The sequence below is a fragment of the Rattus norvegicus genome, chromosome 14 (genome assembly GCF_036323735.1).
Source record: "Rattus norvegicus strain BN/NHsdMcwi chromosome 14, GRCr8, whole genome shotgun sequence".
In the NCBI taxonomy this organism is placed as follows: Eukaryota; Metazoa; Chordata; class Mammalia; order Rodentia; family Muridae; genus Rattus; species Rattus norvegicus.
In genome coordinates, this window is record NC_086032.1 from 94,868,589 (window position 1) to 94,894,617 (window position 26,029).

At 41.0% G+C, this 26,029-nt stretch overlaps 1 protein-coding gene across 10 annotated transcripts in view; it reads left to right on the forward strand.

The window, feature by feature from the left end:
• The first annotated feature begins 4,670 nt into the window (after nucleotides 1-4,670).
• Nucleotides 4,671-26,029, forward strand: part of Vstm2a (V-set and transmembrane domain containing 2A) — a 243,931-nt gene continuing 222,572 nt past the window's right edge. For 5 of the 10 annotated variants that reach the window (XM_039092862.2, XM_063273792.1, XM_063273791.1 and 2 more), the window contains exons 1-4: nucleotides 4,681-5,105; nucleotides 6,899-7,065; nucleotides 8,324-8,374; nucleotides 9,816-10,152. In XM_039092862.2, the coding sequence (XP_038948790.1) occupies nucleotides 5,027-5,105; nucleotides 6,899-7,065; nucleotides 8,324-8,374; nucleotides 9,816-10,152 (634 nt within the window). In that variant the 5' untranslated portion in view covers nucleotides 4,681-5,026. Of the gene's footprint in view, nucleotides 5,106-6,898; nucleotides 7,066-7,284; nucleotides 7,561-8,323; nucleotides 8,375-9,815; nucleotides 10,153-10,481; nucleotides 11,324-26,029 lie in introns of those variants that run through there. The other 5 variants (XM_039092866.2, XM_039092861.2, XM_063273794.1 and 2 more) reach the window with 5 other exon arrangements.

Below are 26,029 nucleotides of genomic sequence, written 5' to 3' on the forward strand. Positions count from 1 at the left end.
GCTGATGCCAGGGCTCTGATACTCCAAATACACATTTAGTTAGATGACACACATACTCAGAATGTTAGACCAGTTAAATGTCTACAAATTGCTTTGTTTCTTAAAAAACAAATCAAAAGCATAATTAAAAGTTACTCAAAAATAGGTGTATATTCTGGCTACTTGTGTCTAATCAAACCATCTGGATTTGAAATGAAAAAAAAAAAGGTTGGAGCTAGTAGAAGTATCAGCTAGTAGTAATATCAGGTAGAAGTTCTGAGCTTTAACTGAAGCATAATTCAGAAGCAGGAACTCTCTAGAGAGAGTAGCTTCAGAGTCAAAATCCTCAGCTTTGGTAGGTAAAGGAGCTTTGAAGAGATGTTAATTCTCTGCTACTGAAACTAACAAGCATAGCATATATTCATATAAGACTATTGTAAGGGAAAGAGAAAGAAATAGGAAAGGCTATAAATTTTGTTCACAGCAGCTAAGATTTTGATATTAACTTTTAAAGAAAATGTGACTCAGGTCTTTGCTTCTTTTTCCAGAGGTCGCCTGTAGGCCAGACATTACAGTTCTAAAATGACATAAGATGGCCTTATGAATAATTTGTATTCTAACTGTATGAACTGCAATTGCAAAGTTACACAAAATTTTCCAGCATAAAAGGCAAATCCAAGTGATTTACATTTTTGTCCTGTACAAGAGGAAACGATAAAGGGGTGTGTGTTATGTGGGGGATTTAAATGAACAGTAGCTGTACAGTGGGCAGCTGACATCTTGGAGCTATCTGTGCCCCGCCTAGTCTCTTTCAGAGTGCCCCAGTTAGTCTTGCTGCATAAACTGTTTACTTTACAAAGCACAGTCCACAGGCAACATGAAGTCTGTTAAAGAAAACTGTCACAGACTTGAATGACAAGTGACTTAACCAGTGCCTCAGAAAGAATCATGGTGCTTAAATGGGTCTTTTCTCAAATGACTTTCAGAGTCAAACCCGTTTTAGATCTTAGCATCTTGGGGAAAACAAAGTATGAGTTTGCTTTCATTAACAGCCGTGTGCTATCAATGGTCCAGCATGAACATTGAAATCCGGAAACGTTCAGAAGTGGACTCAGTTTCTAATGATGTGAGCCGCACGTGTGCAAAAGGACACAGTTACATTTCTTCTCACATTACCGTCCATTCTTAACTCTATCATCTCTTTCTCTTTCAACATGCCAAGAAGTCTTAAATGTCATATCCCTTGGCTTGCACAGTTCCGTAGAAAACAAAGTTTTAAAGCCCATTTTTGGTAACTCTAAGTTGCAACTTTCCTGTTCACTCTTACTTTCTTCAGTTACAAAAATTTCTCTGTAGATTTTTTTAATAGCACTGCAACACTGAAGCTTTGTAATACTCCCTTTTATTTTCCCAAGTAAGAAATAAATTAATCCAGGCGTGAGATTGTGAGTGAAAATGTTTCTCAATACCCGGGAATATCCTTTCTTAGGCAGTTTCCATTATCTCCAAAGAAGGTGTTCAAGAACACCATAGCGAACACACCCTGGGGTGCAGATGGGAAAGCATCTGAACTCAGCTCAACTAAGTCAGGAGATGCCAGCAAAGCCTGCAAAGGAAGGAGGCTTATCTTCTTGCATCCATGGGGATTAACCTTTGGTTCTACACACAGCTATTTTAAATGTTTTAAAGGCTGTTCCGGAAGAAAATGTCTATTTTTATGTCTTTAAATGATTCTGAACTTTTTTTCTTTTTTACCAAATTTCATTTGATGCACAGGACTCAGTTTTTAAAAACTGACAGTGGAGGATTGAGAGTAAACTCATTCTGTGCATGTGAGAGCAGAGCATAAGGAATCCTTTCAAGTTCACTATGGAAAAGCACCTTCTGCATGCCTCTTAGGGTAAAGAGATTACATGGTCCCTAGCCAGAGGGCTCTTAGCCCTTCCTCTCCCTTTGACTCAGTGATCAATAACTCTGAAAGCTTACCCAAAAGCCTGCAAAAACCTGTTTGAAAGACAAAGTTAAGCAACTTTGAATCTGCAAAACCTGCATAAATGCAAATGCAACCCAACAGAAGCCGAATGGAAAACAATGGAAAGGCTCACAGGAACTGGAAGACGTTTGAGGAGGAGGACGTTCAGGTAATCCTCTCTAGCTGGAGCTTAGGAGAAAGGAACGGTAGAAGCACAATGCTTACATTTTTAGAAAGCAAAATGGCAAATATTAAGGGACCTTAAGGAGAAATTTACAGTCATTTCTCGAAGACTACACATTACCTATCTTTTGGGAGACAAAGAATGGGAAGGAAATGTTCGTTGCACATCTCCATGCAGAAAATTGGCCTTTCCAATCTCCTCATCTCTAGTCTTGGAGATCACACCACACCACTACTGGGACTGTTTTAGGAAACTTCTCAGTTGGAATGGTTACCATATATTTTGCCTTCAGTAAGGTAAAGGTTTCTTTTTTTTTTTTTTTTTTGGTTCTTTTTTTTTTTTCGAGGCTGGGGACCGAACCCAGGGCCTTGTGCTTCCTAGGTAAGCGCTCTACCACTGAGCTAAATCCCCATCCCCAAGGTAAAGGTTTCTTATAGAATGATGTGAAGGCGTTTGCCAGCACTGATTATCCTCTTTACAAAGTAGGGATGGATATTTAAGAAAAAGCATTGGTTTACACTGGAAAAACTAAAAATAAAGTAACTATGAGACTTTTTTTTAGAAGAATTAACTGCTTTTCCAGTTTTTCTTTCCTTCTGCTCTTCCTCACTTCCTCTTTACCTCATTCCCTCTTTCTGTAATTTGGATGCTATCACTTCCTGTTTATGACTTTCGATAGTGTGCTAATAATTGTTCTTTCCTTCCCTCTTTGCCCTTTCAAACTTGTACCAATCAACTTTTCCAGCTCCAGGATTCAGTTTCCCCATCTAATGCCATCTGCCTTGCCAACCTGACTTAGTCAGACCTCTTGTTCATGACAGGAGCTCTGGAAACTATTTGGACAGCCGATAAACTTGAAGTCAGGCCATTCTCAAGACACATTAAGCTGGTGTTTATGCTGAATGCTCTAAAGAAAGCCAAAAACCATGTAATCACTCCCCACAGGTCAAGTCAGGCATACACTTAAATTGGAAGATGACCTGAGAGATGAGCATTTAATGCCTGCAATGTGTTGTTTGTTTTTGAGGAAGTATTGTTCGGAATGGAGTGTTCACCTGCAGTGTGTTTCTATGCACTGAACAGCTTCTCCAGGACAAAATGTTAGAACGGAAGAAATACTTTTTTTTAAAAGTATGACAAAATTTAAAATCCTTTTCCCACATTGATCAGAGGAAGACGCAGAATATGCTTAGCTTAAACACATACAGATGCAAACTATCTCCCCATGTCTGTCTGTAACGGGAGTAACTATATTTTCACAAAATACAGTGCATTGCCATGAAGCTCATGAGCCTACATTTTGTGATATTTTACGTTCCTGCTGCATTCAGTTGTAGGAGACAAGTACTTTAAAATCCTACGGGCAGGTTAGGGTTAAGTTTTTGTGTCAGGAAATCCATCAGCCAAGCTCACCCTCTTAATTTCAAAGATGGAAATATATAAGCTTCATTGTTTTCTGGTAGCATTGTTGAGACTAATGCATATTTCCAATTATTACTGAAGAATATATGTATATCTACGTAGAAAATACTTTAAATTATTCTGTGCCTTTTGATGAAAAATAAAATTTAAAATGCAAGCTCATTGACGAGTGGTTGGATTGAACAAGAGCTGACAAGAGTTTCTGGGTGTGTGTGTTCGTTTAAGATTCTTAATTTTAAAAATTCAGTATAAATTCTCAAGCTTTTCCAAAGGAAAGGACTAGGCTTGTTCCAAGTCCTGAAACTTACTGGACGAGTGTGTGTGTGTGTGTGTGTGTGTGTGTGTGTGTGTGTGTGTGTGTTAGCGAGGAAGCCTGCTGAAATAATATTGTCTATTCACATAATCCTAAAGACTATTATGTAATTAATGTTATGCAAAAGAAACTGAACAAAACAAAAATAAATCTTGTAAAGAGGACCTTAATGATTTGCAAAACTCCTCCCCCACCCGGAATACTGTGGGAGGGAGGCAAAGCAGGCAATGAGTATAAGAATGAAAAAGATAATACGCATAGCATGATGGACTTTTCCTTCTGGAGCATTCTCTAATACACGACTTCTGTACTTTTTGTGCCTTCCATTCGCCAGCTGGAGTGATCTGGTGCCTGCATGAATGGCCTCTCCTGAGCTGTAAGCTGCTCACAATACATTCTGGTGAAATAATAGCATAGGATCATTTTAGCAAGGGCAGTTAATAACTGGTTAAGCGCCTTTTTCCTCCGTGGGCTGTTTCCATCGCCCCAAAGCAGTCACTCCCAACCCATCCCATTCCTCCTCATCTCTAATAATGCCTCAACTTCCTCCTGAAATCCCTAACCCCTACTCCAGAGCAAATGCCAAGACCCTAAATCTGTCCTGCTCTCTTTGCACAAAGCCGTCTCATCCAGCTAAGCCCGAGCTGACTGATGGGGGTAAAGGCGGACTGGAGAGCAGAGATCTGCCAGGGCCCTGCACCCCACCCCAGGCCGGCAGGTGCGCAGTCCCGGCGCCCAGAGAGTTAAAGGCATCATCGCAGCCATTAGAGGCAAAGTTGGGCGCCGCGCGAGCCCAGTCCGCGCCGCCCCGCGCCCGCTCCACTCGCCGCGGGCTCGCTGGGCGTGGGGAGGGCGGCGAGCACGCAAGCCGAGCGACTGACGTGGGACGAGCTGCCAGGTAGCGGAAGCAGCCAGCCGCCGGAGGAGACACTTCACGGCGTGGCAGCCCTGGTCTGCGCCTGAAGCCTCCGGATCGCAGCCAGCTCGGTCCAACCCTCGCCAGTCGCAATCCCCTGTGCCCAAGCCACTCTTTGCTGCGAGTGGCAGCATGCATGCAGTATCGCGCCCTGGGCTCTGAGAGCAGCCCGCGGAACGCTTGCCTGCCTGTCTAGGTTTTGGGGCTCTGGGCTACACGGATGTGCCCTATTCCCTTGGCATGATGGGGATCTTTTTGGCGTCTGTTGGATTTATGTTCTTTTCCGTGTTATATGTACAACAAGGGCTTTCTTCTCAAGGTAAGTCGGTTGCTTGTAATGTGCTTGTGGTGATGCGTGTGTGTGCTGAACCAACTCGAAGAATGGACAGACAGCTGGAGAGTGGCTCAAACCAAGCCAATAGTGGGTTTCGGTAGTATGAATAGTGTTCATCTGGGCTTTCCCCCCAAAGTTTATTAATTGCAAGCAAGCCAGGTTTCCGAGAAAAATCTAGTAGATGCCAGTCTGGCGATGGGTGAGTTCCTCAGTGAGCACATACACAGGTGTGTGTGTGTGTGTGTGTGTGTGTGTGTGTGTGTGTGTGTGTGTGTGTGTGTGTGTGTTTTCACTGTGCATGAGCAAGGCAACCGCTCAGGAATACAGAGCTGGTGTTTGGAAGGGGCTTCTCCCTGCCAGTACTCCCTGGAGGCAGAAAGCTTTAGTCCCCTTCTCCTCCGGCACTGTGACTTCTTCCCCATGTGTTTACCAGCGGACCCACAAGGATCTATGAATTGCATCATAAGCAGCGCAGCAGCCTGCTGGGCCCAGTAGTTCGGGACTTTGCAGGCTGCAGTGGTCGCTTTGGCACCATGAGCAAATCACAGTTTTTGCCTCCTGAAGACTGCATCACTTCTGCAAACAGAGATGCCCCAGTCCACTAGCCAATGTAAGCAGAAAACCCTTTCCAGACAGTCTGCCACTTCCTTGAGACATAAAATGTCCCCTTTAATTATTGCTCAATTTGGGATTTCATGAAACAGTGACAAGAGACACCCAGATTCACTATCTATAAGAAAAGAGGAGAAAGTGGCTGCAATCATTCCTGCCAGCCTTTCAACCGTCCTCCTTCCATATGTGTGCCTGCGGTTGTCCCCTTCTCTCAGCCACTAATAAAAGGCTCCTTCTAGACAGCCATCAGCTCTTTGCAAAGTGTCTCTGAGATAAAGCTAAGAACAATCATCTTCTTAACAAGAAAAAAAATCATCCCATGTTCAAGAAACCCCTCTAGCGAGGAAGGGGATTTTATTTTGTCACTTTCACATGGATCTATTAATCTTACAAGCTTGGGCAGTGTCAAGGTTAGTTGCAAAGGGGCTAGACAGAGTCTCTGTGGTAGCTTTCAAATAATCTTTGATCTGAACTAAACACGGATGTGTGATTTTTATATCCCCTGACATATTGCGATTTACAATGGCTTGAAGGGAACAATCGTGAAGGTTAACTTGTGGAGACGAAGCATATGCCTCTTAGATAGTGTGCAACTTGTTTCACTACTGTGGGCTCCAGAACAAAATTGCCAACCACTATTTTGATAGGTTAAGAATGGGCATTTTGACATATACTTATGACCCACTTCTAACAGGAAACATCCCAGTTAGTCATAGGCTGTAGAGAAACTTAAGAATCTAGAGGCTTCCTCATAGATCAACTTGACAGATGGTCTAAATTGCACCTCCCTGGGTCTCTCAGTAAGTTTTAGAGAATGCTGCAATCTGACAAACGATGTTTGGATCTAACTCTGGGCAGCTTGGCTACAGAAGAGAGCCCTTGGCAAGCTCATTAACCTTTCCATTATCTGGACTTGATCAACAACAAAGTGATTGAGGCACGATACCAAGAACAGAACACGCCACACGCTGATGCACAGCGACTGGGATGGGGAGCCCCACGGGGATGTCATAAGGGCTTGTTATTGCTGTTTTTATTTTCTTCTTTCAAGGCGCACGAGAAAGAAAGGCCAAACAAACACAAACTTGTGTCGAGTTCTCCAGGAAAGAGGCATTGGCAAGGCTGGTGTGTAGATACACCAAAAACGATGCATTTCTGTTTTGCAGCAAAATTTACCGAGTTTCCTCGAAACGTGACTGCGACCGAAGGGCAAAATGTGGAGATGTCCTGCGCTTTCCAAAGCGGCTCTGCTTCGGTGTACCTGGAGATCCAGTGGTGGTTCCTTCGGGGACCAGAGGACCTGGAGCAAGGGACAGAGGCGGCAGGCTCGCAGGTAGCCATAGCTCAAAGCCCACAGAGCCCCGGCCTGTCAGGTTCTTAGTTCTGTGCAGGTCTAACCAGCAGCCAGGGCCCAAGGTACTGCCTATGCGTTCCAGGGAACCTTCCTTGCTCTGTAAGAGTGAGCAAGGCTGAATTTGTCCTAGTGACAGTAAGTGAAAAACACCTGGAAGTCGCAGGAGCTGGGAGAGACTTTCTCCATTGAGACTGGAATTAACCAGCCCTTAGTAACCGGTGTTACAGAGCTGTTCAAGCCCCCCCTCCCTCCGTCCCTCCCCACCTCCCTCCCTCCCTCTCTCTCTCTGAGCAGAGAGGGGAAAGCGGAGGTGGGGTAGGGGAGGAGATAGAGGAGGGGAGGAAGAGATGGGGGTAGGCATCAGAAAATCAGGGAGAGCCCTGGACTGGAGAGGAGAGTAGAGACGGTAAAGGAGGAGGGAGAATGGAAGAAGAGGAGGAAGGAAAATGTAAAGAGAAGCTAAAAAGAATCGTGGTAAGAGCGGGAACCGGGAGGCCCAAGAAGCTAAAGGGACTCGGACATGAGTCCTAGAGGACCAGAAAGTCTGTAGACGAGAGCGAGCACTGGTCAGCACCGAGGGCAGGGATTCAGAAATTGGTCTGAAAAACTTCTACCCACACTCCTGTCCTCGCCTGAGTTCTTGGAACCCGCAGGTCAGGCAAACTGAACTGCGAGGGATAAAACCTAACAGGTCTATGACAGGAGCACTCGGCTAGCCAAGGGGAGCACAGCCTGCAGGGCTGCGGGGGAGCACAGGGGCTCTCCAGAGCGTCCCTAGCGTAGAGGAAACCGCGGGGGCCTCCGTTATGCTCGGTGAGCACGGTAACCGCGACGACCGTGGGAATGCTTGGGGAGGACAGGAACTCTCCAAGGCGTCGCTAAGACAGAGGGTGCCACGGAGACCTTAGAGATTCTTGGGGAGAGCCGAGGTCGCAGTGATGCCCAGGGAAGACATGGGGACCCCCGGGGACTGCTTGAGATCTGGCGTGGAGACAGGGAAATTCAGGGATTGATCCAGGGAGGGACGAGCGAGCGAGGGAGTCCAGCGGCTATCCTGGCCTCGGAACTGAGTGCGGTTGGGACCTGGGTTGCTCTTCCGTTTCTTAAATTGCTTTGTCTGAAGCGTTCCAAGAACGGAAGGCGGGGATCTCTTCTAGCTGTTGCGGCGCTGCGGTATTGTGGTGCCTGAGACTGAAGAACTCAGGCGAGGTTGAGCATTTGCACCCTTGTCCTACAGGTGGAGCTCTTACCCGACAGAGACCCGGACAACGACGGGACCAAGATTAGTGTGAGTGTCACAGGGACCAGGGACAGGGGGCATGTCCTTTAGTAAAGTGCCAAGCAAGCCCAAGATGGACATGAACAGAAAACAGATTTTACATTGAAAACCTTTTAATTCACTGATATTGAAGAGGTGATTTTTACAAATTCAGAACGAGAGGCAGTTGTCTCTTTTTTTCACCTCATTAAAGCCCTAAATATGAGCCGAATTTAGAATCCATAAATAAAATTGCACGTATTAACAAAGTAAATAATTACAAATTGCATAGAGTATTATTTTGCTAGCTAATAGGATAATTATAGTGTTTTTTTCTTCGCTTCCACATTCACCTAAACGTAACAGTGAAGATCTGCACTACTTCAACACTAATAATTTTAATGATTCAAAGCAATACCAGTACCTGCTCTTTATATAAAATAAAAATCTCAAGAAAACAAAAATAAAACCAACCACTAGTATTATGAAATGCAATGAACTCAATTTGAATATCATTCATAATTCATGTAAAGTATTTCTAAATATAGTATTCAAATAAATCACAAAAATATGAAGCCAAATATATAAGTGTACACCTGTTATTAGCCCATACTGATCTGCTGATAATATGAAGATGTGGATTATTTGTAATAATTACAATAATTCCATAGCAAGAATATTCTTTATTTCTGTGTTTATAAAAATCAATCAAATCCTTAAACCTGACATATGTAATTTTTGAGCCTGTCAATCATTGGTTGACATATAATATATATATATCAAATTTAACTGCTGTGATATATGTATATATATATATATGAAATACATGGTATATATTTAATATTAGACATGTGATCTTATTGTTAGTATGAGATAAAATTATTGTAGTAAATAGGTTGACTTCAGTTTTGAAAATCAAATAATGTTCAGTTAATAGCATCAAAAGCTTATATAATTACCGGAGCATATGAGTGAGCCTTGATTTCACATCCTTTTTTCTGTAGCCTGAGCCCTGCTACCCTGTTGGTAGACAATTGAGAAGAAAAATATTACTAAGTCTATTAGTAGTGTCTTCAATAAAGTGCACCCTCTATTAAACTATTATGACCAATACTTCCCCACCTCTTGCCCCATATTTGAGGGAATTATCATGTAGCTGTACAGAAAACAAATCTGTGCAAAGATGGACTCCTTAGTCTTTCAATCAGCTGAGCCAACCAGGCAGAGACCAGTCCCATGTTATGATAGTCTGGGAAGGGAGCACAGTAGGGCCACTATAGCACTGCTAAGATTGAGCTTATGACCTCTCATGTCTGTGAATGGGATTGCTCATAGGACAGGATGAATATGACCTTCAGGTTTGTGCTGGGAAGCCAATAAGACCCTTAAGTGTCCTGGCATGAGCAAACTTAAAGAGCGGGAGTAAAAATCCTTTGATGTGAAACTTTGTCTCTCACCTGCAATTTTTCAGACAGTGAAAGTCCAAGGCAATGACATCTCCCACAAGCTTCAGATTTCCAAAGTGAGAAAAAAGGACGAAGGTTTATATGAGTGCAGGGTGACTGATGCTAACTACGGGGAGCTTCAGGAACACAAGGCCCAGGCCTACCTGAAAGTCAATGCCAACAGCCATGCTCGGCGGATGCAGGCCTTTGAAGCCTCGCCTATGTGGCTACAAGATACGAAGCCTCGAAAGAATGCATCCTCAGTGGTTCCCAGCAGCGTCCACAGCTCTGCCAACCAACGAATGCACTCCACCTCCAGCCCTCAAGCGGTAGCCAAAATCCCCAAGCAAAGTCCACAATCAGGTATGAAACCCCATTTTGAGCCTTTCATTTTATCACTCACAAACCTGCCACCGGAAAGCTCAGCTCAGGAGCACAGAGAGATTAATACTAGATGGCTTTTCAAATAGGAGACTGAGTTCGATTGAAATAAGGAGACATGAGCTATTGAGAGCAGGAGGCTGGGCGTTCAGGATGAGTTTGCTCCATTAATCCCTGGCACTGTTTCATATCCAAGGATCTGAGAGCTGGACCCTTTTATTCTCCCTCTTCTTTCTGTATTTACACACTATAAGAACAATAAATCATGTAATGTTGGCTACATTATAAATGCATGTTCATTTTCTCTACAGATTTATGTATCAATAATGACCCAAATTAAGAGGCTTTCACTTAATCAAAATGGAAATGAAAAGGACTCACCATAATCAGCCATATATTTAGTGACCTCTGGCTTTAAGCACAGCCATTCTCCAAGGGCTTTTGGTTTTGAAGGAGAAACTTCGGCCGCCTGAGATGAAATTGATGGTGATAATGGCAGGAAGTGAGGAGGGGAGACAAGGAAGCCGTGCGAAGATAGGGCAGCACCTACAAATGTGCCTTCCATGTCAATTTGGAAGCTTAGTCACACATCTCTCGAGTCAGCTGTGCAAGTTAAAGTAATTCTGAATGGCGTTAACTTTATGCAATCATTCCACCAATGGAAATGCACTCTACTTCTAACCTTGATGTGGGATAAAGGCTGACTGGACTGAGCAGGCTTGTACAAGACCCCTGGCTGTCCTATTTTCTCAAATGCTTTGCCTTACATGTCCAAGCACATACCTGATAGACAAGGAATCACTTGTTGTGATGATTAATTGCTTTTATTTCCACTTGCAATTTTTCAGAAAGCGAAATAATAATATTCACCAAAAGCTTCAGAGTTCTATAAGAGGCCTTCTAGAAGTGCACGATGACTGATGGCAGCTCTAGGGAGTTACAGCAGCACAGGCCCAGGCCTACCTGAAAGCCATCAGGAATAGCCAATGCACACCTCTAAGTCCTAGCTTGTTAATATGTTTAAGAAATATAGATGTCAGGTCTGGCGTAGAGCTCAGTTATACAGCACTTTATTAATTTGTGTAAATCCCTGGATTCAATCTCCAGCATCATAGGAAAAAAATCAATCCATCAATAAAAACTAATAAAATTATGTATGCCAACATGCATCTCTTCTTTACGCTTTTTATTTGGACAGACGTGATGTAGATCCATTAGGGTGCTCAGACGGGGTCATGTGCATTCTCATTGCTTTAGACGCTGATGAGACTCCTGTTAGGTTTTAATCACATTAGCATAGCCATCTGCTGAATGATGGCTAAGCCTTTCTGGAAACCAGTTGTTCTGGCTTTGCTAATTTTTCTTGGGATCTCTCTTGTTTCCCAAATTCAACACCAAAGCCTGGAGAGCTAGCTGGTAAAGCTTTCAGTGTGTGAGTACACAAATGCCTGTATCTCAACTACAACTTTCAACCATTATTTCCAGCGATGAAGTTGTGATCCTTTCATCTTCTTTTATATTAGAACCCCAAGAGACCAAACTCTACCTGTAGAATTACAGCAGGCCTTGGCAGTCAATTTACAATAAAAATCAGTGAGAGCTCTAAACCCTAAAGAGAAGTTATTAGCATATATATAATATTCCAAGCTAGACACGATAAATCTGTGTGCTCAAGTCCAATGGAGAATTAGTCCACGTGAGAGACTAAAAAGAATGAAGTGTTCTCTTTCTAAAGTATCCTATTCACTTTATGACATAAAATAATAAACACTAAAAATGTCTACTTTATTTTGCTATCTCTCCTTAGAGCTGTGATGGGAACTAAATTGTGAACTGAATATCCTCAAACAATTTTTAAGTAAAATTACTGCTCCTTTTGCATCTGCCCATCAGCCCCATCCTTAATACAAAATTGTTTTTCCTGAAGGTTAAAGGAGAGAAAGATGATCTCTCCTGGAAACCTCTATCCAGTAAAAGGTTTATGCCACTCCCTCCCTGACTGTAGCAAAGACAAACCTAAAATCTCTCAAAACATTCTGCATCCTTCTTCTACCAGTGGATATAGGAAGATCTCCCATGCACTTTTATCCACAGTCGCTAAACGTCTCGTTCAGAAGCCAAGGCTTTCCAACCACTCTGGTGTGTTGTCTATGTTTCATGCCTGTAAGGTCGTCTCACACAATACAGTCATTGAGATGGGCATTTACATATTATATATATTACATTGTACATGCGACCCTCCTGTCCCCGTTAATGATTTTGCTTTGCAACTTTCACCGTAGACTCAAATACAACTTAACGCAGTACCTCATTGACTTCCTCACTTACTTTCTGTGTCAGGGAGGCAGGACAAGCACAGGAACATAAACATAAAAGCCACACTTCTTTCCTCCACAGGCTTTCTATCTTTTCCCATTAAAAATTGGGGTATCTGTAGACTCAATATAGTGTGCAGTTTTTATGGTGAAGACATAAGAGTGAAAATCTTCCTGTGAGTGGCAAAGGTCTATGCTAGCCTTGTATAGTTTATCAACTGAAACAAGGAGGCTTATGTCATCTACGGCATTCATTCTCAGCCTTCCTAACAGTGCAGTCATTTAATACTGACCCTCCTATTGTGATGATGCCCAACCATAAATGATTTTGGTGCTACTTCCTAACTAAATTTTGCTGCTCTCATGAATTGTAATGTAAATATCTAATATGTAGGATATCTGATATGTGACCTCTGTACAAAGGTATTTTAACTACTGGAGGAGACACGACCCACGGGTTGAGAATTACTTTTCTATAGAATAGATAGCATTGTCACATTAACCTGTGCCATAATAAACTGGCTTATTTGGCTCCTTGTTTTCATTACACTCTTTGGCTTGACCATTTAGATTCACATGCTTAACACTAAATTCATACAATTTTCCTGTCACGTAATTCCTGTATCCTTATGAAGGAAACAGTAGCTGAAAATAACTTTAGATAAAATCTTCAAAAAAGTTTTTAAAACTTAACTCTAAAGCAAAATGAGGATGAAAAGGAAGAGGGAAAAGCTACCTTGTGACCTATTATATAGCCCAATAATATAGTCCTGGTTTCTTTTCCCAACAATTTCATCAAAGCTAGTAACTATACACTGTCCTTTCTTTCTTGCAATTATTTTCTTTCTCTTTATAAATTCTTTCATGACAGATAATTATAAATTCTTAACTTTTAAAAATACTTAAAGTTTATTTTTTATAACCAGAGCTAAAACTAAAATAACAAAGAAAATATAACGCAAGCAAACAGACAAAACTTTCTTATACGTTTTTTAATCTTCAGTTCTTTAAAGCTCACTCCAGTTCTATGTACCTGGGACAGAATTTGTTCATATCAAACCATCATGTTTTTATTCTGTTATGTTTTATTTTTGTAGTACACAAAGCTTGAAGACAAAAAAAATGCCACTAGATTTAATGCATGAGACAATCAGGGCATGAAAATAGAAGTTAAAGAAATGTTCTAATGATGTTCCGGAGGAAGATATGTCTTCCTTCCTGTCTGATTCAAGAAAGTCTCTTGAGAAACAGGGGTTAAAAAACAGGAGGGCAGTTTACATCTTTCCGGCAAAAACAGTGAAATAAGACTTCTCTGATAGGAAAATGGGGAGACCATGATGTTGCAAAATCCAGGATGCCTATCAAGGTGGAACCCCATAGCTAACTTTGCAGAAAGTCGAAGATATCCTGTAGCTCCCTCTTACCTCCCCCATATCCCAGAATAATCAAGCCAGCCTGTCTTTGCTATTACTTCCTGTCTCCTCCAACCCTCACCCTCAATCCTTCAGAGGCTAAATTTCACCTACACTGGTCAAGTCAGATGTCTCCTTTCTTTTCTTCCCTTCTCTTTCACTGATCATTCTAACCCACCTGAAAAATAAGCAAATAAAACCCAAAGGAAGCCTCTCTACTCTCACTGGGCAGAGCCATATCTCAGTGAGTGTTTGCCTAGCTAAAGCCACTTCCTCCTGGAAGGGCAGTATTATGTTCTGTCCTCCTCTTCAGAGTCCCACAGGGTACTGCTCACTTCTTAATAATATTTGTGATGCGTCTCTCATGTCCCTGATGCTTCCTGCACGTTCTCTTATTCCTTATCCTTCCCAACATATAGGCAACACTGGCTTCCTTTTCTCCCACTTCTGACATTCTGCCCTCTGTTGCATGTGAAGGCTGGCTCCCTGTTCTTGGCCTCTCTCTATTTTATTTCCTCCTTGACTTCAGTTTCTTCTATGATGCCATTCTTCTGTCATTCGTAACTTCTTGACTTTATCCTGTGGTTTTGACTGCTAATTTCCTTAGAAAATGTTTCTATTCACATTATCGTCTAGTTTCCTTCAAGAGATCCAGACTAGGGTTCATAATTGTCCTTTTAAACATCTCTGAATGTGGAAACTCAAAGCCTTGTGGCAAATAAAAGACAGGAGCACATTTGTTGCTCCAGCACTGAAAAGTAGAGTATGTTTTCCTTCAGCTGGAGTTTTAGTTGGCCTGAGGCCATATGACTCATAAAGGTTGGGAAAGTTATGTGATTCCAATTTCAGGCCTTACAAGAACTCAAAGGCATCATTACCTCTTGGGGGCCAAGGACCATAAGGACGCCATCTTGAACACCCATCATTCCAAGCTTGCATCTAACCTCACCCCCAATTCTATCTCCTACAAGCAATCCTAGCTTAAATCAGGCATCATTAAGAACAGTGATAGATGATAATGAACTTCCACTTTTCAAGGATTGAGTAAGCAGCACTTCCACAGCAGTAGATACCCAAATGTTCAGAACTCTATGTTTTTACCTGAGTTTTCTCACTAAAAATAACAACAACAACAACAACAACAATACCCTTTCTCCTGTTTCTAGGCATCCAACAGTATCACCATAAAGACAGCTCTGGTGAAAACTTTGGAAATGTCTCATCTCTCCCTCTCTCAGTTGCCAACTAAACTGGTCATTTTGTTCAGCAATATTTTTCCTCTGAAAACTGCATTTTTAATACTCTGCACACATTAATATTATTCTGAACATAAGCACCCCTCACTTTACTTATTGTAAGTCTCTTAACAGCCTCTGTGTTTCAATACCAACATCAGGTATGTATCACAACAGCCCTGTCTGATTTCTAAAAGCCATCATTTCGCCACAAAAAAAGGAAGGAAGGAAGGAAGGAAGGAAGGAAGGAAGGAAGAAAGGAAAGAAAGAAAGAAAGAAAGAAAGAAAGAAAGAAAGAAAGAAAGAAAGAAAGAAAGAAAGAGAGAGAGAGAGAGAGAAAGAAAACATTATGTCTAAAGTGCCCACCATTAATTTTATAATCTCTTTTAATTAATTCATAATCCTGACCTTTTTTTTCCTGCTTAGTATTTCTTGAGTGTTTTCATATACTATCTTACTTCTATAGCCCTGTAAATGTTTTTTCCTCTGAGGGTCTTCCTGTGATTGTGAATTTCTATACATGTCACCCTTTTAAACTGCTCTCTCCTGTCCTCTGTTCAGGAAATCAAATCCATTCTTTCATTAGCCAGATCTCCTCCATCAGTTCGATCTTACCTGCTCTGAAGCCAGTGTTATACCTTGTGTTGTGAAAAATGCCTCTTTTAGCTCTGCAAACCTCATGTTCAGGCCGACTAGAACAGGTGCTGCACTATGCTAACTCTTTCTTGGTAACTGAAAATGAGTATGGCAAGAATTTAAATGGGCTCTACATGCCTAAAAGAAGTGAATATTTATGCCACAATCTCCAGAATGATGTAAACTACTGACAGCTATTCTTGAAGTGAATCCTGCACTCGTTCTTTGCAAGATCCCACAAGAGAGCATGTGTCAGTCACTTTCCTATGCTAATATCCCATCCAGCATCTACTCAGTTATAGCCTCTGAGGACAGAACGAAAAAAGGGACGTCTGTATGCTTGTAAACTATGAGAATGACTAGTTTTCAAAAGTCATTTGGAACAAGAAAAGAATTAGAAGTCCATTGGCGAGGGGGCCAGCACTTCGAAATACTCATAGAGACTTTTCTGTGTCTACTGTGGTTTTCTGGTGTTGAGAAAGACTTGCAAACCCTTTGTACCTCACTCCAGGGATGAACAGCTGGGAGTGAGGAAAGCTGGCAGTGGTTAAGGTTGTCTTTAGTATCGTTACTACATCTAGTCACTCAGTGGGAATGCTGGCTCCCTGAACTCTGAAACATGATTTTTTTTTGTTTGTCTACTGTGATATTATTATCCTTAGAGCTGAGAGTCAGCTGCTGCTAAAGCTGCCAGAAGCCCAGGGCTCACTGGAGCTCCTCGGCTGCTGATGAACATGGCAACTCTCCAAGAGTGGCTAGGTACAAACGTACTTAAATCAGAATATCCGAGTAATTGGGGAAGTAGTTTGAGGAGTTGAGGGCCTTTCATGGAGAGTGATGTGGCCTTTGAGTAACGGCTGTTCCACACTGAGGTACAGAGCCATGACGCAACTTAGATGTTAACGTTGATATTTAGAATAAGTTATTTTGATCATTGTCATTCCATCAACTAACAGGCAGCTGTGTAAATGGATAATCAGTTAATAAAGAGAGAAACGGATGAGAGGCAGTCATTTGGATGACACAGGCCACAGAATCTACCAGAGCCTGTTAGAACAGGAATTATGTAGATCAGGAGTCCAGACTGGTTCACTTTTCCAGAAACCATTAGCAAAATTTACTCACTGAAGGAAGCTAGCTATCTTCTTCCTGAATAGGTTCCTCAGCTCACGATGAAGGTTCACTTGTGGTGTTTAAGGCACACATCGCAGGAAGCATAATCTGTCAGGACTCTAAACTGTGTCTCACATAGTGTGTCTGGTGAGAGGCCTTGGAACTGCAGCAAGCTGCTGCTGGCTTATGAGTCTCTTGCTGGGTAGATGAAAGGGTTAGGAAGCCAGACATACTTTACCCAATAGGTCAAAAGAACACACATCTTGAACGAGAGATGAAAGGCAGCATTCATACTCCAAGAAATACTGCTGGCACGGAGAGGAAGATAAGCTATACCGAGTACATGTCTCAGCGGAGAAGCCCAGGGGCCTGGACTCCTTGCCCTGCCTCTGAGGCCAGCAGAGGAATAGAGTCCAACAGTAAAGAAGAGGGAGCCATGTACAGCTCTGTGTTTCTGCTTCTCCATCCTCTGACAGGGAACTAAAGCACGATCCTCAGACTTCTGAGAATTGTGTACTAAAGACTGGGCTCTCAATAACATCTCACTAGTAAATGGTAACCAATTACAGTAAGCACAGCTCTCGTTGCACATGCTTGCAGGTTATTACCAGCACAAAGTTACGAGAGCACACTTGTCCGTCCTAATCTATAGGGGATGCATGTCAGGACCCATGAAGTTTTAGGTAACGTGAACCCTACAGATGTCACTCTCTGCTTTGTGTATATGTTGATAAAGCCAGTTTAAACTATAAATAAGGCATAGGAAAAGATTAGCTAAAAAGAATCACAAACTCAGAAGAACTATTTAAAAGCCAAGGCAATGTGGTCTCTTTAGGAAGAATCAAGAAAAAAATATATTTTAGTATTTTTCATTTCTTTTTATTTTGTATAATGGGTATTTTGACTGCATATATGTCTGCGTAACACATGAATGCCGTGTCTGCAGAGGCTATACAGGGGCATTGGATCCCCTAGGACTGGAGTTTCAGATTTATGTGAGCTGCTGTGTGGGTGCTGGAAATCAAACCCTGGAAGGGCAGCCAATGGTTTGAATGACTAAGCAGTCTCTCCAGACACGAAGACAAATAGCATTTTTGGAGAGCAGTTGACCTTAGATAACTGAGACAGCGAAAGAGAAAACCGTCAGTTAGGAGGAAGGCTGTAAATGGCTGGGTCCACCTGTTGTAGGAGACAGATATTCCCCTTTGGAGGCACGTGATAAGTTAAAATCGTCTTGCTTTGCCTCTTGTAATGTGAAAGCTTTCTTCCCCCTCTCTCACCTACCCTGAACAAGTGGTAGGTTTCCGTCTACAGAAGCACATCGTATTGGCCAGCGGCTCTTTTGCTCAAGATGCGATTAGATCCTCAATGCAAAGTGCAATAAAATTTGAGAGAATTTTAAGAAATCGACCCAAATGAGTAGCAAGGCTTTGAAAGCTGTGTGCATACAAATCCGCTGCTGTCTAAATCAGAGTTCAAGCCTTCAAAACAGTCTTCGAAAAAATTTAAATGATTAGAGATACAGATGAAATACACAGGAATGAAAATATTTCAAAAAGCCTTAACAGTGAAAGAAAAAGATTAAGTAGGAAAAGAGGAAAAGTAGAGCCAATGATGAAAGTCTGGTTTGTAATCCCAGGTGGATACAGACTGACTCTTCTACTCTCTGTCTACCAGCCTTTTACTGTGGATGAACGTTCCTCAGAGTCACTCTGAACTTTAGAAATGCTTTTGTTATAGGAACTGATGTGGCAATGCTCATGTCCCAGGTCATTTCTCAGCTTTGAATAAAATCATAGACCGTAAACTTCTAAAAAGCAAACCTAGCATGTAGGTGAGGTCAGTACTCCCCATCCTCACCCTCTTTCCCAAAAGTCTCAATCAAACAGCCATCTTTTAAACCTCCAGAGACCCCAGGGAGCAGGGATGTCTGGTAGAGTAGGGTGCAGTAATCAGACTGCATGGATGGGGGAGGGGATGTGGAACAAAGTGCTGACCAGGAGGAGGATAAAGACTGGACTATAAAAAAAATGATTAAAGAATAAAAAAAAAGGGCTGGAGAGATGGTTCAGCGGTTAAGAGCACTGACCGCTCTCCCAGAGGTCCTGAGTTCAAATCCCAGCAACCACATGGTGGCTCGCAACTATCTGTAATGGGATTTGATGCCCTCTTCTGGTGTGTCTGAGGACAGCTACAGTGTACTTATATATAATAAATAAAGAAATCAATCTTTAATAAAAAAGAATAAAAAAACAATAAGATAAAATATAAAAGAAGAAATTAAAGGAACGCAAATGAGAGTAGGGGGAACAAAGATTGGAAAATTCTGAAACCGTGTGAAACGATGTAAGTTAGAAAAAAAATAGAGGAAAAATTAAAAGAAGCAAAAAGGAAACATTTTGCCACAACCTAGGATCTATTTCCAAATGGAAAGAAAATCAAAAGTTGAAAGGTCAAATCAGAAATCTGAGGCTATGGAATAGTCAGCAGATGGAAATGACATTTTACTGTAAGCAATTTAAATGTTTAATTAAGTTCAGTGGAAACTCGAAACAATGCCCAAGGTTGTATTTTTGTATAACCCTTAGGGAATGAGGTGAGCGTGACAACAGTAAAATGTGCCGTGATTATGTGAGCTACTCAGCAGTGGAATCACGTGGTATGGATAAAAACTCAACGAATACACAAACTCAATTCAATCCTGTATCCAAGTACAATACCTAGGGAGGAAAACGTCAGAACGTGATGCGGAATGCTCAATTGTGTGCAAAAGGAAAATATTTTTTAAAAAGTCATTTTTGAAAAAGGTAATAAATCATAACAGGTTACATAAATGGGAACGGAGTGAGTTACTGGGATAACTTAAAGCTGAATAAACAATCACTCTGTGCATTCAGATCACTACACGCAGTACCGCCATTGTCAGACTCTGCAGTCAGCCACACGTTTAACGAAGTGAAAATCCTAAGTAATTTTACTAAAACCTGACAGGCATGATCGTGGCATATGCTGCCTAGGGTCATGAGATCGTCAAGGTCCCAGTGAATTCGGTGTCCTACCACTCTGTGCTGGGACAGAACAACCCTTCCCAGGAACAATTTGATTTGACAGAAAAGGTCAAATGTGGGGCTTTTGACTCCTGTTCTCCAATATTGTACTTGTGAGAAGTAAGTTCTAGACCAGTCGTGAATCAGATGCCAACTTCTGACCGTCATTCATACTCATGGCAGGTTTTCTTATAACATAAAATGCACAGTGACGAAAACCAGAGAAGTCAACTGATGACTGTGTGAAAGCATATATTAAATATTATGAAGCTTCTAAAACTATATTTTATAGGAAGAATACTGGCAATAGAAAGATTCGTTATATCATATAACATGAGAAACTACAGAGTACAAAAACCATTAAGTGAAGCCATTTCACAGGTAAAACCTTAAATCAATCTGATCTATCTGTTAACATTTCTTCTAGGCTCTACCCAACAGCCAGGTAGGAGACTGGCTTGCTATAAAAGGATTGTTTGTCCTCTCTCACACTCTCTCTCTTTCTGAGCTCCCCTCTGGCCTCCTCCTCCCCTCCCCTTCTCCTCCCTGTGTTCTTGGCCAGCCTCTTCTTTCTCTCTGTACTTCCCTGTCCCCTCTCTTTCTCTGCCTCTACTCCCTTCTCAGCCCCCTTTCCAACCCCCAAAATAAGCTTCACTTCACATTACAGCTGTCTTGTGGCTGGTGCCTCAGGGGAGGCAGGGAGTGCCTCATTATGGATCCACTAAGGCAGCCCCCACACACCTTATCAAACCACATTCTACAAAACATCACTATGTTTATAGAAAACTAATAAAAATGATACATGAAAATGTACACTAAAATGTCAAGATGTGGGCTGGAGAGATGGCTCAGTGGCTAAGAGCACTGACTGCTCTTCCAGAGATCCTGAATTCAAATCCCAGCAGCCACATGGTGGCTCACAACCATCTGAAATGGAATCTGATGTCCTTTTCTGATGTGTCTAAGACAGCTACAATGTACTCATATACATTAAATAAATAAATACATAAATCTTCTTTAAAAAGTCAAGATGTTAACATTTGATGTTCGTATTTATATTATCAGTAAAATAACTTAATACTTTGCTGTAATTAAAAAAAAATTAATGATTAAACTGTGCCTGGTGGAAAAATAAAAGCAGGCATCTCATGACAGTGCCATCAGAGAAGTAAAATAATACAGCTATGTGACAAAATTAAAATAGATGCATGTTATACACATTCACATGTTTATAGTGAAGACCTGTCATGAAAGTATTATACTTAGAATTTCATGTAGGATATAAAACTAGGCATCTTATATCCACATACACATATGCAACACCATACTTTCTGGACACGGAATGGAAAATTTCTCTATCAAAATCATTGTTTCTAAGCAGAAAAATTTGAGCCTGGTGAATTTGTAAGTCAAGCACGCATAATGGCCATAAATAAAATATGCAATCTTTTGCCCTCTCAATGAAGTGGTTTAGCCTCACAATTCAAAGAAATATTAAGAGGATGTGTGATGTGTCAGCACTCGGAATGTCAAATGAATCCATACCCAGAAAGATTTATAAACAAGCGGCATCAGCATTTCACCTGACTATTTCACAGTCTCTGTATATTTTCAAGACCTGGTTCCATTAAGCAGACAATTATAGAACTATTGGGAAAATAAAGACAGAAGATGAAATTAAAGGAAGCAATTTTATCTTCAAAATCATAATAAACATTTTGGTGAGCATTAAATAATTTAGTCAGATACTCTATGTAAAGGTATAATTAAAGCTGTGACAAAATCTATGGTAATATCAGTTCATTTCTTGTATCATTTCAATGCCTTATGAACAAATATACAAAAGCATCTTTTGTAGCCAGTTGTAAAATATTTCAGTTATAACTTTTCTGACCTCACAAGCTCATGTGGTTTGAAGGGAACTTTCCCATTCTAGCTTTAATTAATGTAGAAAGATGCTGATTAAAAAAGATCCAATACAATTACAACTCCTAAATACAGTTTAAAAACAACTTACTCTCTTTCAAACCATCTAAAATATTGAAGATTTAGGGCTATGAATTACATCTCTGTGCTTTTAATATTATTGTAGTACCTCAGGTTTAGCTAATATAATTAGGGTAAAAAGAATGTTTAGATTTGAAGATTTAGGTTTTAATTTATCTCAGTAAAAACCACCAGGATACATTATTGTTAAAAAAAGATCTGTACAGTTTTATAAAAGTTAGTTAATGTTTAAGAAAATAGCTTCAAGCCACTTATGTAATAATGGCAAGAGAAAACCAGAAAGTAGCACTGGGACCCCTCTTCATTAAACCATACTGGTATTTCAAGTGATACTTACTCACAAGTTGTATTTAGAAGGTTAGGGGAACATTCTCTGTTACCAAGTTTGGTTGATCAATTGTTTTCATGTTTTGACAAGGAGACAAGTTTAAAAAGTATTCATATTAGAATATCTAATTATTTAATGCTGATGGCTAGGAAGATAATCTCAGTTATGCAAATACCTTATAAAATATCTTAATGCAGAAACATTTAAAGCAGCTAGATTTGTAAAATGGGCAAAAACCATAGCACTAAGCTAATTAAAGCTCCTAGAGAGTCTTTTTTTTTTTTTTGAGATTTTTTTTTTATTAACTTGAGTATTTCTTATATACATTTCAAGTGTTATTCCCTTTCCCGGTTTCCGCGCAAACATCCCCCTCCCCCCTCCCCTTTCTTATCGGTGTTCCCCTCCCCATCCTCCCCCCCTTGCCGCCCTCCCCCCAACAATCTAGTTCACTGGGGGTTCAGTCTTAGCAGGACCCTGGGCTTCCCCTTCCACTGGTGCTCTTACTAGGATATGCATTGCTACCTATGAGGTCAGAGTCCAGGGTCAGTCCATGTATAGTCTTTAGGTAGTGGCTTAGTCCCTGGAAGCTCTGGTTGCTTGGCATTGTTGTACATATGGGGTCTCGAGCCCCTTCAAGCTCTTCCAGTTCTTTCTCTGATTCCTTCAACGGGAGTCCTATTCTCAATTCAGTGGTTTGCTGCTGGCATTCGCCTCTGTGTTTGCTGTATTCTGGCTGTGTCTCTCAGGAGATCTACATCCGGCTCCTGTCGGCCTGCACTTCTGTACTTCATCCATCTTGTCTAGTTGGATGGCTGTATATGTATGGGCCACATGTGGGGCAGGCTCTGAATGGGTGTTCCTTCTGTGTCTGTTTTAATCTTTGCCTCTCTATTCCCTGCCAGCTCTTAGAGAGTCTTACCCCTTTGCTTTGTGTTGAAGAGCTGCATTGTTAAGGACACGACACTGATGGCTTCCTTGTTTTGTTCATATTCGTTGCTCCAATCATTGCCTCCTCAAAAATAAAAATGTCCTGAACAGCGAAAGCTAAGTTTTAAATTGTGTGAAATTATCATTTTCCATGTCATGGTGACATCATCTCAATTTATTTAAGAAGCCTCAGGAATGTGAAGTTGTGTCTTGACCCCTGCTGGTCTCCTTCCTTTCACTCCTTCCTCCACTGTCTTTTGGTTCTTAACGTGAGATGTTTTCCTTCTTTGATAAAGAATTTGTCTTGATGTCCTTGATGATCGAGGTCTGTGCAGACGCGGGAAATGAAGGAGACACTCTTTGTTTTACTAGTTAGTGAGTAATTACCTAAGTATTTATGCTGACGTCTACTTCATCAGTGCGGGTATCATTACAGCACATTTCTCTGAGGGCTACACTTAGCATTCAACAATTCTAGCTGTGGTGCTCTTTGTATTGGCTTCCTCCTTCAAGGTCAGCCATCTTGCTGCTCTTGGGTAGGTGAACCATGTGCAAAGCTCCTGTCACCATACTCCAGTGCCATTGTCCTCCCATTGTCACCTTCATTGCCCACTTACATAATACCATAGTTAAACTTAGAGCTATTCAATATTATCAGTGTAGGAAAACCACATGTGTAGAATTTCAATATTCAGAGTCTGAATTGATACCTACCTTTACTTTATAGGAAGGTTTGCTAACTAATAATAAACACATACCTGCAGAAAGCATAAACTCTATGAGTAACTAGTTTTAGCCACACTAGCAGCATTTACTTATATCCCAGGATATTTAGGATTAATTATACATAGTTCTTACTTAGACGTTAGAATTCTTATTAAAGCATGATACTTCAAAGGTCCTTCTTTGGAACCTTCTATTTATCTACCAAATCTTGTTCTTCTTGCTTCTATTTTGTGAAATCCACTCAGATTCCCTTCTATTTTTAGCAGTCAGGATTGGCAAAGGTTAGATTTGTGGGAGCATGAAGATGAAAATATGGAGTGCATTAACTGGTAATCATCTGAGTTCTACAGTTAACATAATCTGCATTTGGAAAGTCAATGACGGTGACTACCAGATAAGTAAACCAGAACAAATTGTATAGACCCTACTTTTGTTTTTAAAGGGGTCTGTAGCTAGTTCACAGGATCATAACCAGAGGTAAAAGTGACGAAGAACATTAGATTGTCCTGTCATAATTCATCATGTCATGGTTACAAGATGGAAAAGATCAGATTTACTTGGACATCACTATGAACATGTATTTAAATAGGTGCTGCATGATGGCAGGCTGACGTTGGCTCAGTAAGAGAATACTTCTATTTAAGTGTAAGGAGCAGAGTTCAGGACTAGAGAATTGGCTAAGTGGAGAGAAGCACTTCCCATGCATGAAGACCATTATTTAAATCCTCAATATCCACATGAGTGTCAGGCAGAGCATGAAGGCCTCTTACAATCCCAATACATTAGAAACTGAGACACAGAAAACTTGGGTCTAAATGACAAGGTGCTTGAATAATGCCCCAATCACTACAGAATGTTCCAGACTTTCTCTTTGCCTAAAATCAGTCACTTCAAAGTTTAGGTATCCACATTCTGAGGAAGACTGGATCTGTAAGAGAAATATTGCTTCCTTCCAAGATCATAGTACATCTTTTATAATGTTTATCTATGCATTCATACACAATGTATGTGAAGGCCTGAGGTTGACACTGGGCATATTCCTCAATCACTTTCCACCTTGATCACTTTCCAGACATGAGCCAACGTCTCTCAGTTGAGCCTACAATGCACTGATTCATCTTGTCTTTTAGACCTGGAATGGAGGGACAATTAAACTTTCTCTTTGATCCTCAGTAGAAAGCTCTCTAATTAGAAGAGGCTGTGATTTGCCAGCCAAAGGGAAGCAAGAAAAGAATATGAAGCAGCCAACATGGCAGGACACAGCAAAGCCAGTAATATATCTATCAAGTCAAAATGATGTCCCCATCTTCATAGAAGCTAAATTTCTCAAAGAAATTGTCACTGGACCCTTAGGATTTTTAATAAAAAGCTATCATCCTTAAAAATATTCTAGGATAAAATCTATTATTTGAGCTTTCCCCTTGGTAATGATTTATTACAAGTGAACTGGAATAAAATTTTCTTCAAAAGTTAGATCAATTTTTCCCACAGTCACTTTCACTTCTTAAAGCTGACGTTTGTAATAAAGTAAAGTATGTCAAAGGGACCTGTCTTCTCTGGGTCTATAAGGGCATAGAAGCATGGACTTCTTCTCAGACAACAAAATATCAGTCTATGGCTGCATTTATCTTGGAGGAGTTCTAGTCGTATGATGAGTAGTTCATTCTTGCAAAATAAATACGCTACGTTCTGACTAGTGGAGCTACACAGGCAGAGAATATCCTGCTCCATTTTTTCTTGTTGCCGTTTATGATACTAGGTGGTCAGGGAAAAGAAGACAAGGAGATTCTCGGGCAGCACACATGGAGTGTACAACACTTTCAGTAGAGAGACTTCTATTCTAGTTTTATGTGCATAGGAAAGTAATGCATAAAAATTATTCTAAGTCAAAAGACAGTGGATATTTAAATAATCTTTGCCTGAGTTAAAGTTTGAAGCTCTTCTTTTCACTTCCCACTTGGTCATTTGTTATTTGCTCCTGCTGGTAATTCTTCCAAGCCATGAGCTTTGCTATTCCTTCCATTCCCATAGCTAACTAATAATGGAATATTCAACGCCTAACTAATCCCTTTTTTTTTCTCTTGGGTTAAAATCTTGAAAAAAGAAATTCTTA